At 48.7% G+C, this 23,267-nt stretch overlaps 1 protein-coding gene across 7 annotated transcripts in view; it reads right to left on the reverse strand.

The window, feature by feature from the left end:
* Positions 1–23,267, reverse strand: part of HVCN1 (hydrogen voltage gated channel 1) — a 37,141-nt gene that overhangs the window by 8,929 nt on the left and 4,945 nt on the right. For 3 of the 7 annotated variants that reach the window (XM_047088317.1, XM_047088316.1, XM_047088318.1), the window contains exon 3: positions 3,309–3,590. In XM_047088317.1, coding sequence (XP_046944273.1) covers positions 3,309–3,551 — 243 coding nt within the window. In that variant the 5' untranslated portion in view covers positions 3,552–3,590. Of the gene's footprint in view, positions 1–3,308; positions 3,591–3,920; positions 3,955–15,690; positions 15,793–22,034; positions 22,075–23,267 lie in introns of those variants that run through there. The other 4 variants (XM_047088314.1, XM_047088315.1, XM_047088320.1 and 1 more) reach the window with 3 other exon arrangements.

A 23,267-nucleotide genomic window follows, 5' to 3' on the forward strand; every position in this document is an offset into this window, starting at 1 on the left:
GCGGCACTGGCACACTACAGCATGAGTGACGGGGAAGACGTGACGCGGAGGAAGAAGCCGGGCGTCCAGACCACGCGTTGTCTGATTCCATTCCTATGAAGTCCCGAACGGGCAAATCCATACAGACAGAAAGCAGATTAGTGGTCCCCGGGGGCCCGAGGGTTATTGTTTAATGGGTACTGGATCTCCTTTTGGGGTGATGAAAACATTCTGGAACTAGACCGTGGTGGGGGTGGCACAACACTGTGAATGTACAAAATGCCACTGAATTGCTCACTTTAAAATGATTAACTTTAGGGGCACCTGGCTGGTTCAGTCAAGTCAGTTAAGTGAATGACTCCTGATTTCGCCTTGGGTCACGATCTCACGGTTTGTAAGTTCGAGCCTCACATTGGGCTCTACACTGTGTCAGTGTGGAGCCTGCTCGGAAGTCTCTCTTTCCCTCTCTCTGTCCCTATCCATGTGCACTCTCTCGCTCTCTCTTAAATAATTGTAATAAAATGATTATGTGAATTTTTCTTCAATTAAAAAAGGTGAGACAGACCGAAGGTCATAAAACTACAATGTCTGGGCTCCAATCCTGACCGCTGTGAAAACATCCCCAGACCCTGAAATTGCCACTTCACAAGGCAGTGCTATTTCTGAGGGGAGTCATGTCACAAAGAGAAAAGCTGAGAATTCAGGGAAGCCGGTTAATTCCAAACCCAGATGGGGCAAAGACGGCCATGGTGAGAGTGAAGGCTATGGGGCCGCCAGCACCGGGCCGGCTCCTGCGTTGGCCTAGACCTTGGGCACGTCTCTCAAGTGTTAACTCCAAGCTTCAGCGTACTCTTGGAGAAAATGCGGTTGACCACATTTTACACCCTAGAATGACACAGGGAGCATTACATGAGGTAATGTGTGAAGGGTGCTTATAAGGCACAGGGCCCGGCTGTAGTGAGCAGGTAATAAAGTGAAGCTCCTTGACCTTCACAATCGTCCTCCCCAGCTCAGCCACCCTGTCCACCCATGGATTCCACAGAGGCCCAACACGCCCTATATTCTTTCCCTTGCTTGTACCATCCTGTGTGAGAAGTGATGGCAATTAACTATATATCTGGTCACCTAGGCTGCCTCAAACCACGGGAACAGGTAGAGAACGCATCCAAGAAAGGGATTCCAGAATCCTTTTGCGTGCTGATTCTACCGGCAGAGATCAAACCCCTGCACTGGTATCCCCACTCCGCGGTGGTCTCCCTGAGCCTCTCTACAAATCTAGTTGTGTCACTCCCTCCCACCCACGCATTTCGACTTTCCATGGCTGCCCACTGCCCACAGGTGACCTTCCAGCACCTCCTCTCTCGCCAAGTTATCCCTTTACTTGCTACACGGAAGCCGATGTGGACCCTTCTCAATTCCAGGAATATGACAGGTCCTTTCCTATTTCGGCCCTTTGCAAACACAGTCCCTCTGCCTGGAGAGCTCCTCCCCTCCCCATTCACAGAGCTCAGCCCTGCCTAAGCTTCAGGTGTCAGGTGAAATGTCACCTCCTCCACTACATGTCTTCTGACACCCAATCCTGGGTCAGGTGGCTCCCTGCCCCCAGGATCTCTGGGAGCCCCCTTCTGTTTTCTTACAGAGGGCTTCCCTTCACTCATAACCAGCATCAGTCTGGGTGATGGTTCCTGGAGTGCCTGCCTCTCCACAGACCGTGGGTCCTTCAAGAATAAGGACAGGGACACATCTGCCATGCCTGCTGCTGTACCCCTGGCACGCAGTGTGTGCTTGAGAAGTGACTGTCGAGTGAATGACTAAGCATCTCTATGTTTCCACAGTCCGGCTTATCCAGTAGGAGTGTCCTTAGGGGTCCTGGCGCAGGGGGCCAGCCCTGTGCCCCCTCGGGAGGACCTCCCAGAGCTGGGAGGTCCAGGGTTTCCCTTGCAGCTGAAGGGAAACTGATGCCTTCCTTCTGCTCCTGAAATTGAGGGTTTGGGATTTCAACCCCAACAACTTAATACCACGTTTCCTTTCCTGTCACAGCCGCAGAGGAAAGTGCTGAGCTGCAAGGCTTGTTGGGCTCTTTGGCCTGCTTCATTTCTCTAAGCTACGCAAGAATGAGAAAAAGACCAAAATTTAAAAAAAATTTTTTTTTTTTTTTCTATTTCACCCTGGAACAAAGTCAGTGACGGGAGAGGCAAGGGCTGTTTCTGCTTCCAGAAGGGAAGTCAGCTTTGGGAGGCGCTGGTTTATTTTGCTTTAGGAGGACGCCAGCAACAGGGTCCCCAAAATGGCTCCATTACAGGACCTGGGGGGCTGCATGCTTCCTTAGTATCCCTGGGCCTCCCGAATTCTCCTGGGGCTCTCAGAACACGTTTCCAGACACTGCTTGCCCACTTCGGGGCTGAGATGGGGCCAGCCAGACTCGACCTGTGCTTGTCTTTCGAAGTCAGAAGATGCCAACAGACGCTTCGCTATTCTCTCAAGTCCACATCTCCCTCTCATGTTCTCCCCTAACTGCACCCCGAGGTCAGCCGTGGGCTACACTATGCAGATCGCTCTACAACATTAGAGACTGAAGCCCCCAGGGTGATGTGTCTGGGACACGGGACCCATCTTGGCTTTGTTCAACTCAGGGCACGCACTCAGTGTTTGCTGAATGAACACAGGAACATTTTTTTCTGGCTCCAGTGTTTACCCTTTAGTTTACTTTTTGTGTATCATAAAATCTGCATAACCTAAAATCTACCATAAAACATTTGAATCATTTTTAAGTTGGCTTATAGTTCAGGGGCATTTAGCACATTCACAGGGTGGTACAATCATCACCACTATGTAGTTCTGGAACGTTTTCATCACTCCAAATGGAAACCCGTGTCCGGTAAGCAGACCATTGCCATTCTACCCTCCCTCCAACTTGTTACCACCAATCTGCTGTCTGTCTCTACGGATTTGCCGATTTTGAACATTTCACATAAATGGAATCATACGCTCTGTGGTCTTTGTGTCTGGCTCCTTTCATGGAGTACCACGTTGTCAAGCCTCCTCCACTTTGTAGCAGGTGTCCGTGCCTCCTTCCTCCTCCTGGCCGAGCACGGACAGACTACATTTTGTTTATTCACTCATCAGGTGCTAGACCTTTAACTGACTTTGGATTGTGACTTATTTTATCCCTGACAACACGGGATCTGCCCAGTGCTGGACGGGGCACCTGACACACGGTTAGCATTCAGTAGGCATACAGTGGCAGAGACGGGCTCCCACCTTGGCCTCGTGACTCTTGGCTGACAGCTCTGCCCCACCCTGGGCATCTTGGGCCTCTGCCCACCTACCTGAAACCTGTGGGAGCTGAACAGCTTCCTCAATGTGGTCCTGAAGTCTAGGGGGGGCCTGGGCGCAGGGACAGGGGCCGCAGCCGGGTCGGCAGCTCTGCCCTCCTCACCGGAGGCAGGTGTTGGTGGCGGCTGCTCCTCCTCGTCCTCCTCATCTTCCTCATTCTCCCATTTCTTGTAGTTGATGTTCCAGGCATGGTAATCGTCCCCAACGACAGTGAAATGCTTCAAGAACTTGCTCATCCTCTCTGCCGGAGCCACTTTGGCCCTGCGGGAGCCAGCCTGAAGAGGGGGGACAATGAGCAAGTTCTCAGGTGGGGGGGACGGCCCTCAGAGCCTGTCCAGGCCACTCAGGCCCCACGTTGCTCTGGCAGGGAGCAGGGTCCAGGCCGGGCCAGGCCGTGGGGGGCGGAAAACAGCCCTGGCGTTCAGAGGACCGTGCAAGCAGAGACCGTGAGGTCACGGTGGTTTCTTGTGCTTTTATTTTTGGAATCCGGGGTCTCAGTGCCGATGAGGCAACAGGAAACCCCAGAACCCGTCAGGCCTGTCACTATGGTCTGGTTGGCAATAACCAATGAAATTGGTACCACAGCTCAGTCACAAAATACCCACCACGTGTAAATACCGGAAGAGTGGCCCCATGGTTCAGAGACATCACAACCTGAAAAACCGGAGGTGAGAGTTGGCGGGGCAAGGGTGTGGAAAGTCAAAAGTAAAAGTACCCAGAGTTTCACGGAAAAGTGAGGCCCCCCTCTTTATGCCACAGATTAGTTCTTGATATGTGAGTGGCAAATAGCTTTTTCCCAAGTTCGACCAGTGCTGTTTTAAGTACACTATGGACAGCTGTTTAAAGACAAATGACTTCAGAGCAAAAAACAAATAATCCTCCTCCCTTTGCCCAGCTTGCCCTGTCAGATAGCAAGTTTCTTATGAAGTTCAATAATGAAAACTTCTAGGCATGAGTCCAAGAATGGGCAATATGATCAGTGGATTAGGAAAAAAAAGCCCCAACCAGACCTATTCCCCTGTAGGAAATGTGTGTGATGGTGGTGGCAATGCAGATCAGTGGGAAGAGGCTGGAGAGGTCAGAAGACCTGGCCTTCACAAGAGGAAGCAAACATAAAAGATCCCTACCTCACACCCTACACAGAATCTCCAATGCATTAACCATAACATTTATAATTAAAAAAAAAAAAAACTTTTAAAGTCTTAGAAAAAAAAATATTGGCAAGTGTTTTTATGACCTTCAAATAGGGAAAGGTTGATTAAATAAGACACAAAACAAAGCAAACACATAGATTTGATTCATCAAAACTCAAATCTATTTTGGGGTGCCTGGGTGTCTCAGTCAGTTGAGTGTCCAACTCTTGATTGCAGCTCAGTTCATGATCCCAGGGTGTGGGATCAAGCCCTGTGTCAGGCTCCATGCTGTGTGTGAAGCCTGCTTGGGATTCTCTCTCTCCCTCTGCCCCTCTTCCCTGCTGGTGCTCTCTCTAAAAACATCATCGACAAGAAAAGCAAAAAGCTTTTATATCACATACACATACCCACAACCCTACCAAGTTAAGACACACCACAGACTGGGTGTGACACACACATTATTTGCAATGTATTTAATGGAGGTTTAGTGTCCAGAATATATATAAAGAAATCATACAACTTAAAAAAAAAAAAAAGACAACTCCATTGAAAACTGCCTGATATTAACAGGCAGGTCACACGAAAGGAAACCCAAGTGGCAGAGACCCACCACCTCACTAGTACTCAGGAAAATGTGAGTGGCAAGAATTCTAAAGTCTGCAACAGCAAATGTTGGCAAAGATGTGGGCCATCTCTTGAACACTGAGCACAGGCATAAACTCTGGTACCACTGTTCTGGGAAACAATCTGGCATCGTTTTGTCAAGTTGAAGAGGTACATATCTTCCTTAATAACTAGTGATTCCATTCCTAGAAAGACTCCAAAGAGGAACCCCCCACATGTGCTCAAATCAGTGATATGTTCAAGAACGTTCGCTGCAAATGTTCATGTAAATGGTGGGAGAGAGAGGAATGAGCCTTTTCTATTCACACGATGGCATACTATACAGCAGTTAACACGAACGGACCGCGTGGCTCTAGGTCTCTGATGACGTCCATATACCCACTTGGCAGCACTGAACACAATAGGTCACTCCTTCCCTCACACACTTGTTTCACTGGCTTCTGGGATTCCATATTCTCCCGGTTTTCCTCCCACCCCAATGATTACTTCTTACCAGTCTCTTCTGCTGGATTCCCTAAGAGGAAGACCTTACATTTAAGAATTGACATTCCTAGGGCTCAGGCCTATGATCACCTCTCTTCTCCATGCTCAGTTCCTAGGGGTTCTCATTTAGCGGCACAGCATTAAAAGCCATCTGTACACTGATTATACATAAACACCAGCTCCAATCCCCTTCTCAACTAAGGGCATCACCCTTAGTTATCTGAGAGCTATCTTATACCTAGCAAGTTCAAGGCAGAATTATTCATTTGCCACCCAAACGTCCCCATCTCAGTTTGTGGCATTCCATTTGTCTAATTCCTTAGGCCAATACCATTGGCATCATTCTTTAAATGTCTTCTTCCTCATTCAATACTTACCTAACAGCAAATTGTTGGCACTGCCTGTAAGCTAACTTCCCAAGGAAGACCACCTCTCCCCACCATATCTTGCCATCTCTTGCCTAGATTACTGCAGCAGCCTCCCACCTCCTCCCCATATCCATTCTCCGCACAGCAGCGAGAAAGAACTTTCTCAAACATAAATGAGATCACTTCATGCCCTTCCTTAAAACTCTCAAATGCTTCTTTCATCACACTCAGGCCCTCTTCTGGGAACTGTCTTCCCCTAGACATCTGCATGGCTCACACCTTCACTTAGTCAGGCTTCTACTCAAATATCACCTCCACTGAGGCTTTGTCTGGTCGCTCTTGCCCACTCACACTGTGTCCACTCACTCTGCTTCACTTTCCTTTATTGTGCTTACTGGCGACATTATATGTGTACCTGGCTGTCTGTGTATTATCTTCCTACCTCCCCAGACTCTGAGCTCCACGGAAGTGGAACCTTTTTCCATCTTGTGCAAATGACATACCCAGTGTCTTGCACTTAATACACACTTGAAAACACTCAAATGTTTAAGTGACTGAATACACAAATGTGGATAGGTCTTTAAAAACATGTTGAGTTTAAAAGAAAAATATAGAATATGAATATAAACCACTTATATAAACATGTAAAAATATATGCAAAATATTACTATATGCGTTTTTGGGAGTGTGTAAAAATGGGAGTGTAGAGGCTCCTGGGTGGCTCAGTAGGTTAAGTGTCTGACTTGGGCTCAGGTCATGATCTTGCAATTCTTGGATCTGAGCCCTGCGTTGGGCTCTAAGCTGACAGCTCAGAGCCTGGAGCCTGCTTCAGATTGTCTGTCTCCCTCTCTCTCTGCCCCTCCCCTGTTCATACTCTGTCTCTCTCTCTCTCAAAAATAAACATTTAAAAAAATGGGAGTGTAAGCATACAAAAGAATGGGATTTCTGCTTCGGGTCATGATAGAGTAACTAGTACCAGATTAGGCCTCTTGCCATAAAAACAAACAAACAAACAAAACTGTAAAACTGGATAAAACACATGAAATTTACTGTGATCCCTGAGAGAAGAGAAACAGATGAGGTGAACCCCACAATCACCTGGCTTTCTGCCTAGAATTACTTTCTGGACTGTGGCAGCAAAGATTATAGTTCAAGGCCTCTCCCCCTCTCCCCACCCTCCCCCCCCCCGCCTCAAGAATTTACATGGCAAAATACCCAAGGAAAGGAAGCTCTACAGAGAAGGAGCTCCAAAAATCCAACTTTGGCTGAATTGTAAACAGCTAAAAAGCTGCCAGAGATGACACAACGCTGGGCTGGGAGATGTGTGAGTTCCAAACATCCCTAGTACCAATCTTGCTGAACACCCTGGGGGCATTCAGTAGAAATTCCAGAAAAGCCATGCCTTATACGTAGTCATAATCTAGTTCTGTAGGAAGAACTACCTTAGACCTGTCCCAGATACACTTAAAAAGAAGCCTTGAAAAGATCAAGCAGATCCCCAGGTAAACTGACTGCCTACTGGAACAAAACTCAGATTCTATTAGGGAGGACAACAAAATACACTCAACAAGGCAGCATTTATAAATGGATAGCATACAATAAAAAATTATAGAAAAATGTGGCCCGTAACCAGTAGAAACATTAGATTAGCTCAAAATGGACAGAGATAATAGATTTGGCCAACAAAGACTTATAAATAGCTATTATAAATATGTTCAAGGATTTCGAGGAAAATAGGAGCTTAATGAAGAAATATAGAATCTTTTTTTTCCAGTTTATTTTGAGAGAGGAGGGAGAGAGCACGATCCCACATGCAAGTGAGAGTAGGGAAGGGGGAGAGAGAGAGGGACAGAGAGAGAATCCCAAGCAGGCCCCGAGCTGTCAGTACAGAGCCTGACACAGGGCTCTATCTCACGAACTACAAGATCATGACCTGAGCTGAAATCAAAAGCCAGACACTTAAGCGACTGAGCCACCCAGGCGCCCCCAAATATAGAATCTTAATAGAGAAATGGAAACTATTTTTAAAAAATTCAAATGGGCTCAAATCTGATTAGATAACGCAGGATGAAAGATTAGTGAATTTAAAGACAGAGCAATAGAAAATATCAAGCAGAAATGTGGTGAGAAAAAAGGCAGGGATAAAAACCCAGAGCCTCAGGGACAATACCAAGTGGTCTAATATGCACGTACCTACAGCCCCAAAAGAAGACGAGAGAGAGATTAGGGCAGAAAAATATTTGGAGAAAAAATGACTGAAAAAATTTCCAAATTTGACGGAAAAATATAAACATGTAGATCCAAGAAGCTTAACGAACACTTAGGAGGACAAACATAAAAATGAATGAACTAGAAGGAAATACCAAATTCATGATGGTGGCTGCCCTCGGGGAGTCATAAAGGTTAAAAACAGAAGGGTTCAAAAGCACTTGAATGCTCTCTGAAAAACATCTTTTTTATTATTTTACTTTAAATTTTTTTATTTTAGAAATTGAGCGAGCAGGGGAGAGGGGCAGAGGGAGGTGGGGAGAGGGAGAAGGAGAGAGGGGGGAGAGGGAGAGGGAGAGAGGGAGGGAGACAGACTTAAGCAGGCTCCATGCTCAGAGTGAAGCCTGATATGGGGATTGATCCCTGACCCCGGGATCATGACCAAAATCAAGAGTTAGATACTCAACCGACTGAGTCACCAGGGGCCCCCGAACACCTTTTTAAATTACAAAAAAATTTGAGGAAAGTATGACAGAATGTTAACAGCTGTCAATTCAGGGTGATGATTATAGAAGTACTCGATAGTATTTTTATTCTTTTATATTTTTATACTTTTCAAAGTAAAATAAAATGATCTTTCTCCAACAGTACACCTTTGATGCATATTCAGACTTTTTTCATAAACGGTTTCACGAGCTCAGAAAAGGTTAGAGTCCAAAGGGATTAACTACAGTGATCTCCCCTCTCTGATTCCAGGTGGCCTCCTCTGCCCAGTCTCCCATATGGTTCGGGTGCCTTAGGAGCTCCCAGTTTGAGATTTCCTCAAACAGAAGAGGTACGAGATACGAAGAGGTCCAAGGAGAGCTTATGACCACCTGAGAGTAAACCTTCTGATTTTTTCTGCATCCACAATCCCGGAGCCTGTTTGGCTCTCATCTCCCCACGTATGCTGTTCATTTCTTCCTCCTCCCCAGTCCAAGTCTTCATCCCAAAGACTGCAACTGTTTCCTTATAGATTTCTCTCCCTGGACTTGGTTCTTCCAGTGCATTTTCCAACCAGCAGCCCAAGCAGGCCTCATAAACCCTCACCTCTGATCATAGTATCTGATCCTATCACTGTCCCCTGTTTTTTGGATAAAAATCCAAGATCCTGGGGTGCCTGGGTGGTTCACTTGGTTAGGTGTCTGACTCTTGATTTTGGCTCAGGTCATGATCTCACAGTCTGTGAGACTGAGCCTCATATATGGCTCTGTGCTGACAGTGTGGAGCCTGCTTGGGATTCTCTCTCTCTTTCTCTCTGCCCCTCCCTGGCTCACATTCTCTCTCAAAATAAACACCAGGGGTGCCTGGGTGGCTCAGTCGGTTAAGCTTTTGACCTCAACTCAGGTCTTCGGGCTCTGTGCTGACAGCTCAGAGTCTGAAGCCTGCTTCAGATGCTGTGTCTCCCTCTTTCTCTGCCTACCCCCCAACCTGGTCTCTTTATCTCTTAAAAATAAACATTAAAAAAATTTTAGGGGTGCCTGGGTGGCTCAGTTGGTTAAGTGTCTGACTTCAGCTCAGGTCATGATCTCACAGTTTGTGAGTTCGAGCCCCACGTCGGGCTCTGTGCTGACAGCTCAGAGCCTGGAGCCTGCTTCGGGTTCTGGGTCTCCCTCTCTCTCTGCCCCCCCCCCCACTTGTGCTCCGTCTCTCAAAAATAAATAAAAAATGCACACAAAAATTTTTTTAAAACAGGGGTGCCTGGGTGGCTCAGTCAGTTAAGCATCTGACTTCGGCTCAGGTCATGATCTCATGGTTTGTGAGTTCAAGCCCCACATCAGGCTCTGTGCTGACAGAGCCTGGAGCCTGCTTCAGATTCTGTGTCTCCCTCTCTCTGCCCCTCCCCGACTCATGCTCTGTCTCTCTTAATAAACATTAAAAATAAATGAAAAAAAAAGATAAAAGAATTTTTAAACAAAATCCAAGATCCTTCCTATTATATACACAGCCCTGTGGCCCTTCTGTTCCTCCAGCCCTCTGCATTCTCCCCACACCCGGTCTTCACATGGCATCTTCCCTCAACCTGGACTACTCTTCTTCCAACTCTGAGCTTGGCTCACTTTCACTCAAGCTTGGAGTCTCAGCTGAAATGTCCCTTCTTCAGAGAGGCCCTCCTTGACCCCTAAAACCTAAATCAGACCCCTTCTCAGGTTTGTAATCTGTGTATTCTTTTCTTTTGAGAGATCCGCATGACAGTTTCTAATCAGAATTTTGTGTGTGTGGCCGTTTACTTATGACTTCTCTTTCCACACTAGCAGTTAAGCTCTATGAACGCAAGGCCTGTGTCCCCAGAGTCTCATGTGACACCTGACCGGGAGCAGAAGCCCACCATCTGCTGGCTGAGGGCACTGGTACTGTCTTCCATGCTGGGCTGTAGCTGGTCTCAGGCTGGACCCTCCCTCCGTTGCCAAGGGCCAGATGCATGGCTGTCCCAAAGCCCTCTGGGCAGCTACTGGCCATAATTCTCCCCTAAAACGCCTCACCTGGCAGACGGAAGCCTCCTGGGCTGGTTTTCCCAGCATGATGGGAGCCTTGGGGTGCTTTGTAAAAACCACATTTATATTTTACAGGAGAGGGAATTTTTCTTTCTGAAACCTGGTGACCAGTAAAAAGCAACTTTCTGTAATTTGGGATGAAAATATTTATGGCACCCAGCAGAGCAGAAAACACCTCTGGTTTTAAGTCAAAAATATGACATACCAAAAGCAGAGGAGTTTCAGAAAAGGTCAAAGATATAGCTGATCATGAAAATGCTGTGGGCTTCGGCAACTTTTCACCACCCACTTGGGGCTCTCAGCTTCCTCCTCCCTGCCCAGGCAAATGGGAGGATTGACTCAGTGAGCTACTCGGAGCACCAGCCTCAGGGCCCGGGCTGGAGCAGCCCTCCGTGAGCGCCTGCTATCCTTCCTCTTCAGCAGCGCAGACTCTCATTTCTGCTCCTCGGACATCATCCCCGGCCGGGGACAGTTCGCTTCTTTGCTCGCTGGCCCACCGCCTGCCCCTGCAACCCCCAGACTTCCCAGGCACGCGAACTGACAGATTCCCTTTGAGGCCTACGCTAGATTGAGTTCTGTCACTGACAACGCCGGGAATCTAGACTTGTAGGGTCCCTGGCACTGGACACGCCCATCTCTACCTCCCCTGCGTTAACCTTCGCCGTCCCCTTATATCCTGACACTACTCTCTCTAGGGTCACCTGGAGCAAAGGCCACAATTGTAGTTGCCACCCGGACTGGACCGCATCCTCTCACACCGTTGACTCAGTTCTGTTTGACAATCTTGCCTCTTGATTTTCCTCCCATGTCCGGCCACCCTCCTCAGCCTCCATGTCCCTGCCCCCATGCCACCAGGTCTCCCAGACCCCAAAACTGACCCTGTGCTGGTGCAGGGCCAGCCTCCCCCTTTGGCAGTCTCAGCACACCTGGGCTCTCAACACTGAGAACACGTGCAGATCAGTCTCATGTGCAAATCAGCCTCCAGCATGATGTGTGGTATCCTGCCAGGTCATCTGTTTGCTGTGACCTGAACTGAATCCATTTATCTTCCCTGCTCCCCATCCACTACTCCTTCCATGTTCCCCTAAGGCATGGCATCATACCCACCCTGCTGCCCAAGCCAAGAGCCAAAGATCATCTTGGGCTCCTGTCTCTCCCTTGAGCCTTGGCAATCTGACCTCCTAAAAATGGCTCACGCCCCTTTTTCTTCTCCCTCTTCCCCTTTCCAACTGCCATCACCTCTTGCCTAGACACCTGCACTGGCCTCCTTGCTCACTTGGCCTTCTGCCTGGTCCTTTCTCCACACAGCGGTGGCCAGGGTCCCCCTTCTGTGGCGACAACCTGGCTGTGTCCCTAGCCTCACCTGCCTCCTCCCCCATGACCTTTAGTCCTCCACCCTACCTCCTGCCAACCACTGCCTTCAGAACAAAGGCACAAAGCTCTCTTGGTCTCCGCAGGTCCCCTGCCTCCGCCATACCCCAGCTGCACCCAATGTCTTGTAGTTCTAGAATAAACCTCTCTCTCTCTCTCTCTCTCGCTCTAGAACTCCACATGCCTGCGCCCGCTATCTGAATTATCTTTTGCCTGTCGCACACGATTTTACAGATGTGTCTAGACCCTACCACCCCAGGGAGGTCTTCCTTAGCCGCCACGTGCTGGGTGAGTGTCCCTCCTCTGTTTCCATGTCTTACCATTTGCTAACTTGTGCTGTGCCATCTCAGTATCGTCTGTGTCCTGCCCTGGTCTGCAAACTCTGGGAGGGCAGACTCTTCCCCGCTCTCACAGGGAGGGGTATGAAAACTATTTAATAAACGAATTAACAGCAAACCACAGGAGCTACCTCCTCAAAGGTAAATGTATCGCCTACTTATTTTCTACACATGTCAAGTATCATACCAAAAAGATTGCTACCTGGGGGAGGGAGGAGAAATGAGAAAAACAGACCTAGAAGAGACAGAGAAAAAAAATGTTCTTGTGAACATTTAGTTTTACAGGTGTTGAAGCTGCCATCTATAGGAGGGGGAGTCCCTATTTCACGGTCATCCAACAATCACAGAAAAAGGCACTTTAAAAAAAAAAAGAAATTCAGGGGATTCCCAATGTCCCTTAAGTCCCCATTTCCCTGCTTCCTCCCAGAGTCTACTTTGGGGACCTGATTTGCATATTATTCAACATCTCCTGCCCCCAAACTCCAATAAGACACAATAGCAGTGACATCTACTATTATGTTGTTTTATTATATTAATATACCACTAAAGTTCCTTAAATGAGCTATTGAATTTTATTCCTAGCAACCCTCTGAGGTTAAGACCATCATTTTGGGTCTTAGTGAAGAAGGTGGCTTGTCCCAAGTCACAACTTAGGAAATGGCAGGGCCACGATCTGCCCCTGGGCTGTTACGACTCGGAGCCCTTGTTTTAGAACACACGGCTGAGAAAAAGGCAGGCAGCCAATGACTGGAGATCTGCCTTCTAGGACCGTGTAGTGGGGTTGAACAGTGGCTGCCCCCGAATTCCTGTCCACCTGGAACCTCAGAACATAACCTTACTTGGACTATGGGTCTTTGCAGGTTTAACTAGTGAAGGGGCTTGAGATGAAATCATCCAGAATTTAGGGTGGGCCCTGATGTCCTTACAAGAGGAGGAGGGGCCGTGTGAGGGTGGAGGCAGAGACCGGAGGGCTGCATCTACCAGCCAAGGATGCCAGACAGCCAGCAACCACCAGCAGCTGGGAGAAAGGCATGCAACAGATGCTCCCTCGACGCTTCCTGAAGGAACCGACCCTGCCAACACCTTGATTTTAGACTCGGAGCCTTCAGAACGGAGAGAAGGCGTCTCTGCTGCGTCAAGCCACCCAGTGTGTGGTTATCATCACGGCAGATCCAGGAAGCTAATGCAGAGCCTGTGCCCGAACCAGCCTACGACGGGTGGCCACGGACGGTGTGCCCCCTCCCTGTATCTTGTGGGCCACACCCCAACCCCGGACTCCAAGGAGAAAGCGGGAGAAAGCGGGCTCCTTCAGGTCACAAACCACTTGGAAAAGCCTGTTTCTGCAGCCAGTCCTGGCAGCAGCGGCTTCCTTTTGCTCACAGCTTACAGGCCACCTCCACCCCCCTCGGCTCTTCATGCTTGTCACAATCCTGGGAGGGAGGCAGGGCAGGGAGGGGCAGGCTCTCCAATCCACAGAAGGGGAAACTGAGGTGCGGGGAGGAGAGGCCAACTGCTCAGAGTCGCATGGCATGGCAGGATGACAGAGGCAAGGGACGGGGGCATGTAAACGGATACGCCCTTCTCAGGAGGGCAGCGGGACAGTTCATCTTTCGAAAAGATGTTTGAGCGGCTCCAATATGCCAGGCATGGGAGGGAAGGAGGGGATCAGCCTTAACCGGTTTCTGTCAAAATTGAAGATGTCCCTATCCTTTGACATGACAAGGGACTCACACATAAGCACATGGATGCTTCCTAAAGTCCTGCTACAACAGCCCAAACCTGGAAATGACCTCAAAGTCCATCATTAAACACGCTATGGGAGACCCACACTAGACAATACTAGGCAGCTGTTAAGAAGGCAGCAAGCCCGTGTACCTGTAGGCGCTGACACAGAAAGGTGTTCTTGGTCTATATGAAATCTAGGGGAAAAGCAGCACGTTGTGGACCAGATTGTATCACATAATGCCACCTTTGTTAAAAACAGACAAAATCAATACCCCAAACTAAATGGTTCCCTCTGGGAAAGGAGTTCAATTGGGTTGGAGGGTGAAAAGAAACTTTCAAATTTTATTCTATTAGATTTAATCATAAGAAATAGCCATTCTTGGAGGGAGATCCCGCCTACAGAGAATTGAGTAGTGAATGAAGTATTGAGGGTAAGGGGGGGGGGGGAGGAGGATGAACACACACACACACACACACACACACACACACACACACTACTGAAATCCCTGAATAAGAAAATCAAAACAGATGCCTGGGTGGCTCAGCTGGTTGAATGACTGACTCTTGATTTAGGCTCAGGTCCTGATCCCAGGTGGTGGGGTAGAGCTCTGCTTCAAGCTCCATGTTGAGCGTGGAGCCTGCTTAAGATGGTCTGTCTGTCTGTCTCTCCCTCCCCCCCCCCACCCCTTCTCTCCTACTCACTCTTAAAAAAAAAAAAAAAAAAAAGAATGGAACAAATACCTAAAAACAAACAGTGACTGATAAAGCCGGCAAAATGAACTCAAGTCTACCAGCTTTGCTCCTTATAAAACAAGGGGAAAATATGGCAGAAAAAGTGGATTTGTTTTAAAGCAACAAAATGATGATTTTCTAAGAGGTAGAAATCAGGTTCTGAGATGCTGTCTTCCCTCCCTTAGCAGATGGGGAAACTGAGGCCCTGCAACAAGGCAAATGCTACCAGTCAACGGATAGTCCCGGACAGGTACCTGGGTCTCTGGTTTTCGGGTCCAGAACACAGAAAACACACTCAGGGAAGATCAGAGAAGTTGTCCCCAGTGCCTACCTTCCTTCCCCCACCCCCAGGGCCCACGCGGCACTAGGCCCTCTGCCACCACCGTGGCCCCACCTCTACCTCTCACGTGGAGGATACGGCAGCTCTTCACTACTCTCTGGCACTCTATCCGGCCAGACAGCACTTCTCAGAACATAGACCCGTCACTCTCTGTGCAGAACAGGCTTGAGGCTGCTGTTCTTAGAAAAGGCCTGCTTGGTCCTTGGCTGGCATCTGGAGGGTTCCACCATTTACTGGTAAGAAGAGCTCAGTGGGCCCAGACCGGTGTATACACAATTCAGTTTATGTTGAACACTTCCTTTCCTTCAGGGAGCCTGGAATTTTCTAAGTGCTGTACAGAAGGTACCTCCTTGACCAGCCCCCAGCGGCAACCTTGAGCCCCGAGTCTCTAACAGGCTTCCCAGTGGACACGTCACTTCGCGGTGTCCCCACCAGAGGAACTGAGTCCTCTGTTAGAGACCGTCAGCCACCATGAGGGCCCTCCACGCTTGGCAGCTGGCAGTTCCCCACTGAACATACCTGGATGGTGGAATGAATCCCTGGAGCAAACCTCTCCTCTGGCGGGAGGGAGGCGGGAGGGCCTCCAGGCGCACGGTCACCTACCCCAGGGCCGCGCCCCCAGCCCCTGGGGATTGGTGTTCTGAGGAATGCCTATTTTTAAAATCAGGGAAGTCTTTAAATAAGCGTGGCAGCTTTTCCTTCTCTAGGGTGGGGAGGAAGTCTGAGGTTGGCAAAAACAACCACCACTGATGGCTGACCGGCTTGCGGGGGCCGCTGCTTATGGGCCAACGAGCCCGACCGGTGGCCCACGTCCCCCCAGAAATGCTGCAACACTTCTCTCCTTTTCCTGTGGGGTCAGGATCCCTCCCGTCTTGACAGAGTGGTCCGCCAACCTGGCAAGATGAGGGTGAGGCTGGGTGGAGATGATGCGGGCAGAACATCCGGTAGCAGGAGCCACAGTGAGCGTCAACTACCTCCCAGGCACCTGCCATTTCTGAGCTCCGTACAAAGTCCTCTAATAACACATTGCAACAGCCTCGTGAGGTGGGGAGTGGAGACATCTCCGTCTACAGGTGAGGAAACTGGGAACGGAGAGGCCAACAACTTTTCCCAGGTCACACGGCCAGTGAGAGTGAGACGCAGGCTGCCTGGCCCAGAGCCCCTTCCTCTTGCACAACCTCCTTGAACGCCGCCCTGGACCAGGCTCACAGCTGTGAGGAGCTCAGGGCCGTGCAGGGAGCTCAGCCGAGTGTTACTCAGTGAGAAAAATACACTTTACATGCTGCCTTTTAGTACACTCTGACATACATACACGTGTTCCACAACCAACACTCAAGTTTCTAAGTGCGAGAACTCTTGTATTTTCCGTTTTATTCTAGTTCATTGCTTAAATGACCGACTGCAGGAGTCACCAACGGGTTGAGTTTTAAAGATGCAGATATGGGAGGACGTGCCCAGTCTATTTCCCAGGGGTAAGGAAACGAGGATTGCCAGAGAGGAGACAGTCCCGTCTAAAGTGTGTGATGTCAGCCATGTTCCCTGGGAAGCAGAAGTCAGGTTGTTTACAAAAACATATGAAAATGAAAGCATAGAAAGAAGACAAACAAACCGTTTTTCAGCCAGAAATTAAGACCTATCACCAATGTGAGACCGAGGCATCCAGGGAATTTCCGGCTCCAACATCTTAGCAATGCTTTGGCCCTGGAACAGAGCACGCTCTACCCCGCCTCACTGTGAAGTAGCCCATGGAGAGAGGCCCTACCCCGCCACAGTCTAACCAGTGGCTCTCAGCCCTGGCTGCACTTTGGAACCACCTGGAAGCTTTAAAAACCAAAACCAAAAGACCAAAAAACCCAATACCTGGGTCTCAGGCCCCAAGATTGTGATTGGTCTGGGGGTGGCCTGGGTTGGGATCTCCCATCTGCAGCCAAAGTTGAGAATGTGCACCATAAATAAACCTGGCGCCTCCAGCTCATGAGAAATGAGCAAAGGGCTATAGTGATTTCTAAGCACCCTGGCTCCCAGGTGCCCCGTGTGGCTGGCGACACACAATCCCCTGAGAGGAAGAGGAAGTCAGCTGCTGGTTGAAAATCCAGCTCGTCCTCATGACCCAGGGAACAGCTCCCGTGGGTTGAGTCTGGGCGGCCCTGCTCAGTGCTTCTCACGCACGAGCTTCTTTGAGCCCCACCACTGTAGATGGAGTGTTTCCGTTCCCATTTCACAGAAGAGGAACTCTGAGTTGCAGGGTGGTGGCAAGGGGCAGAGTCCACGGCCCCTCTCTCTGAACCAGGGCTAAAACCCCCGCCAGTTTCTCCTGCAACACCATCATCTTCCCCTCAAACACTAGGGAAGCCGGACAATAAAGAGTTGCTAAAAGCATTTCTAGGACAACATTTTTTTTTAAAAACACAGTTGAGGCGTGGGTTAAATGGGTGACAGGCATTAAGGAGGGTACTTGGGATGAGCACTGGGTGTCTCACTGGGACGAATCACTGGGTTCTACTCCTGAGGCCAAGACTACACTGTATGTTAACTAACTTGAAAATTAAAACAAAACAAAAAAAAAACCCACAACTGAGGTGCCTGGGTGGCTCAGTCAGTTAAGTGTCCGACTTCAACTGAAGTCATGATCTCATGGTTTGTGGGTTCGAACCCCACATTGGGCTCTGTGCTGACAGTGCGGAGCCTGCTTGGGATTCTCCCTCTCTTCCCTCTCTTCCCCTCCCCCCCTTCTCTCTCAAAATAAACAAACTCAAGAAAGAAAAACAAACCCACACAATTAACTGCACAAGGATAAATTACTAAAAGGAACTTGTTCTCTGAATCAATAGAGGCTCAGGTGCTACAAGTGATCCTGGCCCAATCTTCTCCAGCTCCAGCCCTTGTACTGGCCTCTGTGGCATGACAAAAAGGCTCCTGTGTCCCCCCTCTCAGGGGTCATTCCCCCCCCCCCAACAACTGTTGTCATCGCCCTCCCCCCAGCATGTCTCCTTGGTCCCTCATCTCTATTCTGTGCTTCTGTGCCTTCGACCCTCACCCCACCCCACCAGCTCCCTGGTTTCATTCAAACTCCCCTGGACACTCCCCACCCCCACTTTACCTGCTGTCATTCACCCCAACGAACAGACCTTTATTCTAGATCTATTTCTTTCAGCATCGTGACGACATGAGCAAAAGGAAGTAAATTCATGATACTCCTAATACAACAGACTTATCATCCACCTAAGGTCTCTTCTACAATTGTAATCAAAGACCACACACAATCTCATATGTTATTTTTCCCACTAGATTTTTGGTCCCCCAACCCCCCCCCCCTTTTTTTTTTTAAAGAGAGTGAGCGAGTGTGTGCAGGGCAGAGAAAGAGACAGACAAAAGAGAATCTTAAGAAGGTACCACACCCAGCTAAAGCCTGACGCGGGGCTAGATCCCACAACTTTAAGATCGTGTGTGACCTGAGCTGAAATCAAGTGCCAGTGGCTTAACTGACTGAGCCACCCGGGCGCCGCAGATGTATGTTTTAATGGCCAAGAAACTTCACCAAGAAGTTAATGCTCTCACTATTGCATTTACTGATTGCTCATTTTTAGCACCTTTATCACCAATTCAAAGGCCACATTTCCTCATATTTTGACACTCTTGAAATCTGAATGTCTCACAACTGACCAGTGTTAACATTATGCAACATAAGGTCACAGTAAATGGCAGTTTTATGTTGTGATATATAAAATAACGGCGCATCTATAATCAATGGCACCTCATGTGACAAGAAATACGGTGCTGTCAGTTTTCTTTTCATGGGTTATCTCAAGTGAGACGCCCACGTTTGATTAGGAACATTTTCATGATGCTCAACACACGCTATCGAATTTTGTCCAGAACATGGGCTGGTTCCACTGCAAAATAACCAGCATCGAGCATTTCCACATGCTCTTTTGGTTTGCCCGATTTAATACGTAACTACAAATGAAGGAAAGTATGAATGGCTTCCATGTGCAATAACTGGAGCTCCTGGAGTTTCTATCAGGTGCCAGATACTAGGTATCCAGCACCTTATGAGGAACGGTCATAACTCTCTGTGGTGGTGACTGTCAACCCCACTCATGACCGTGGACACAGAGGCTCAGGGTGGCTTGGAAGCTGGTCACACGGCCCACAAGGGGCAGATGTAGCACTGGAACCCAGGCTGTCCGGCCCTGAGCTGCTCTCCCTGGGGCTGACCCGCTGGAGCCACGGAGCAACCCAAGGCTGGCTTGCACAGGGGGGAAGCTAGCGCCTCCCAGACCGGAAGGTAATCTGCTCCAGAACTAGGGTTCTCCACGGTCAAAGTGCAGATTCCTCAGCCGGGCATACAGGGACCTTCACCATCACCTCACCCCTCAACTCCCCTCTGCTCTGTAGAACTTTACATGAGCCTGCCTCCAGGCCTTTCTCCATGCTGTTCCCTCTGCTGGAAATGCCCTTCTCTTGGATCCCGCAGGTTCAAATCCCAAGGCCCAGCTCAAAGGTTGCCTTTTCTGCAGAACCCTCCATGACCCTCCAAAGGAAAGGGGTCTTCCCCCTCTGAACATGAGCCCCACGTTCCGTGTCATCCTCCCCAGATTCTAGGCACCGAACTCGTAAATCCCTCCCAACTGCTCGCTTCTCTCCAGTGCCAGCGCCTCGCTCCCTGCTCCCCTGCAGGAGGGCTCCCACCTTGCTTGCCCCCCATGTGCTTTCTGGCATTTCCACCCATCTCCACAGGACACCAGAGAGGCTTTTCGAAGTCCAGGCCTGATCGGGGGCTGCCCTGCCTATCAGTGGCCTGTCCACTGTTCCTAGCACCACCACCAGAACCTTCAGTGTCCCCTGGGCCCTGCCTGGCCTTGTCTCTTCAGATTGAGCATGTCCTGCCCCCCACCACGCTGCCCTACCCTGGCCATCCGCCTTCTGGCCGTGGCATAGGTCGCTTCCTCTGCCAAGACTCACGGTCTTCATCCTCTACCTGGTTTCCTCCTCAGGCCCCACAGGTGTCAGGTCGGGGAGCCCTCTGATCTGATCAGAAGGTCTGAAGGTCTCAGTGGCCCTTGTGAGGGGCCCACTTTAACCATGGCTTCTCCTTTACTGCTCACCCCACGTGCACCTCCACACATTCAGTTTTGTGACTTGAGACCGGTCTCGCAGCTAGAGAGGAAGTCACCGGCAGGCAGAGACCAATGCCTTCAGTTTGGTAGCTATGGCCTGAGAGCTGTAGTTGGTTCCAGGACATGGCTGGTGTTGATATAAACATTTGTGGCTGAATGAATGAATGAGGGAAGGAATCCTCCCCAGAGAGCCGGTGCTGCCCCTGTGCTCCCCACTCCCGGCTCCCGGCTCCCTTCCTGCCAGGGGTGAGCTCTTCCTTGGGCTCTTCCTTCTGGAGACCTAACCTGTCTTTGGGCTAGACTGTGTCTGAAAAGCAGACAGGGCACAATCACTAGTCAGTAATCAGGACATGGAAGCCAGGCAGCGTGGGTTTGAACCCCTTGCCAGCTGTGTGACCTTGAGCAAATTGCTAAACCTTGCTGGGCTTCAATTTCCCTACCTGGAAGATAAGGGAAAGAATAGTACTTAGCGCACAGGGCCGTTGTGAGCATTAAATAATCAAATACACAGAAAGCCCTTAGCACATGCCTGGCACAGCAGTGAGTGCTCCAGAGACATTGCTTGTGTTATTATTACAACTTCTGCACCTTAGTTCATTAATTCAAAGACAAACATGTCCCCAGATTTTTCCCCAGATTTCAACATTTCTGAAATCAGAGTTGGTGGCATCCAACTGGCCATTTACCCCACCACACTGTTAACAGACCTAAAATCCGAAGGACTCTTACAGTTAAAGGGGTCATCAATTTGATGAGATACAGGATGCTCATCATTATCATCCCATGGCCCTGCTTCTTGGACCCCGCCCTCCTCACCCTGCTGCCACCCTGAGCTTCTAACACTGCCCTGATGGCTCTACCTGGCCAGACCCCCCAGAACCTCCTAGTGAACAGGTGAAACGGAAGCCAACGTTTCCCTTCTGCCTTGTCCTCACTATTCACAACTGATGTCCCCTCAAACCCAACAAACCTGCATCCAGATATCAAGAACAGGGTTTAACGGCTCTGCTTGGGATGGTCTCATGCCACAGGAAGCAAAGCATTCTCTCTGGAGAGAGGCCAGGGTAAAATCCTACTTCGGCCACTTCCTACCTGTGTGATCTCGTCCAAGTGTCTTTATCTGTAAAATGGTAAAATGGGCAGTAGGGAAAAGCCCCGTATGGGCTCAGTATCAGCCTAGCATTCTGAGACCACTGTCTCTTCAACTCCTCCCAACCTTCAGGAACAAGGGTAATTTTAGCTCCCTTTTCCAGATAAGGACACAGAGACTCAGGGAGGTGAAAGTCTTGGCCTATGACACATGGTTATTAAAATGCAGAGGTGAGGGGTGTCTGGGTGGCTCAGTCGGTTAAGCGTCTGACTTCAGATCAGGTCACGATCTCACAGTTCGTGAGTTTGAGCCCCGTGTTGGGCTCTGTGCCAACAGTGTGCATCCTGCTTGAGATCCTTCTCTCTTCTCTCTCTCTCTGCCCCTCCCCTGCTTGCACACATGCGCTCTCTCAAAAACAAAGAAACATTTAAAAAAATGCAGAGGTGGTGTTTGAATGGTCTGATTCAGGTTATTAGGCCATCTTGAGGTTTGTGACTTCCTGCTACAGTTTTCACCTTTGTGACGAAACACTTTGGTAAGGCAGAAACACCCCAAACAGGTGTTTTCCTTTTATCTTGTTTGTAACACCAAGCAGAACTGTCTTCAATGCCAGGAAGTCCTTTAATGCTGCTGGTCTGCCAGAATTAATTTACCTTTTCATCCCAGGTGGCCATTTTCCTGTCCTCTCTGGATCTGGAAAGTAAGAAAACATTTGTCTGGATCTGACATTCTGCTCTCCTTTATCTTAGTATGTGCTTTGCAACACTTTGTTACAAATTATTTTTAACTTGCTTACGTTAACAGCCTCTGAAAATAGCATAAAGCTCAAAGTGTATGTGGAAGGATGCACATCCTTGGCATATACCCAAAGGAATTGAAAACAGGCACTCAAACAAATACATGTACACAAACAGTCACTGCCAAAAGGTGGAAATAACTCAAGTATCCATTAAGGGATGAACGGATATATCAAAGATGTCATATCCATACAATGGAATGTTATCCAGTCATAAAAAGAAATCAAGTACTGATCCATGCTACAACATGAGTGATTTATACTAAATCAAATAAACCACACACAAAACATCACACATTACATGATTCCACTGATCTGTAATACCCAGAACATGCAAATCCACAGAAAGATTGGTGGCTGCCAGGGAGTAGGGTGATGGGGGGCAGAGGGTGACTGTTTAGGGTGCAGGGTTTCTTTTTGATTTGATGAAAATGTTCTGGAACTGGATAGAGGTGACAGTTGCATGATATTGGGAATGCACTAAATGTCATGGGATCCTTTGCTAAATGTTCACCAAATCGTAAAATGGTTAATTTCATGTTATGTGACTTTCACTTCAGTTTACACTTAAAAAAAAAAAAAAAAAAAAAAAAGACACACAGACATACACTCCAGTGCTGGGAATGCCTTGGAAAGCAACAAAGTATCTATATGTCCACCAATGAGGTTCTGGTTAAGTCAGTTACTACATCTGAGCAGTGGCAAATGCTAGTGTTGTTAAAATCTTAATATGCAGATAAGGAAAGAGGTGAATAATATAGTAAGATAAAAAAAAATTCAGGGGAGTCTGGGTGGCTCAGTTGGTTGAGCATTCAACTCAATCTCAGCTTGGGTCATGATCTCACCATTTGTGGGATGGAGCCCCGAGTGGTCTCTGCTCTGCCAGATTATCTCTCTCCCTCGCTCTCCTGCCCCTCTCGTACTCTCACGTGCACAAGTGTTCTCAAAATAAACATTGTTTAAAAATTCATATTACAGCATAGTGTATACAGTATGACTTCATCTACATGAAAAATTACATATGCATTTTTATTTTATTATTACTTATTCGAGAGAGAGAGAGCAAATGCAGGGGAGGAACAGAGAGAGA

Source organism: Lynx rufus, unplaced genomic scaffold, assembly GCF_022079265.1.
Source record: "Lynx rufus isolate CCGP_SWC_20201006 ecotype Redwood Valley unplaced genomic scaffold, mLynRuf1.p SCAF_24, whole genome shotgun sequence".
Taxonomy (NCBI): Eukaryota; Metazoa; Chordata; class Mammalia; order Carnivora; family Felidae; genus Lynx; species Lynx rufus.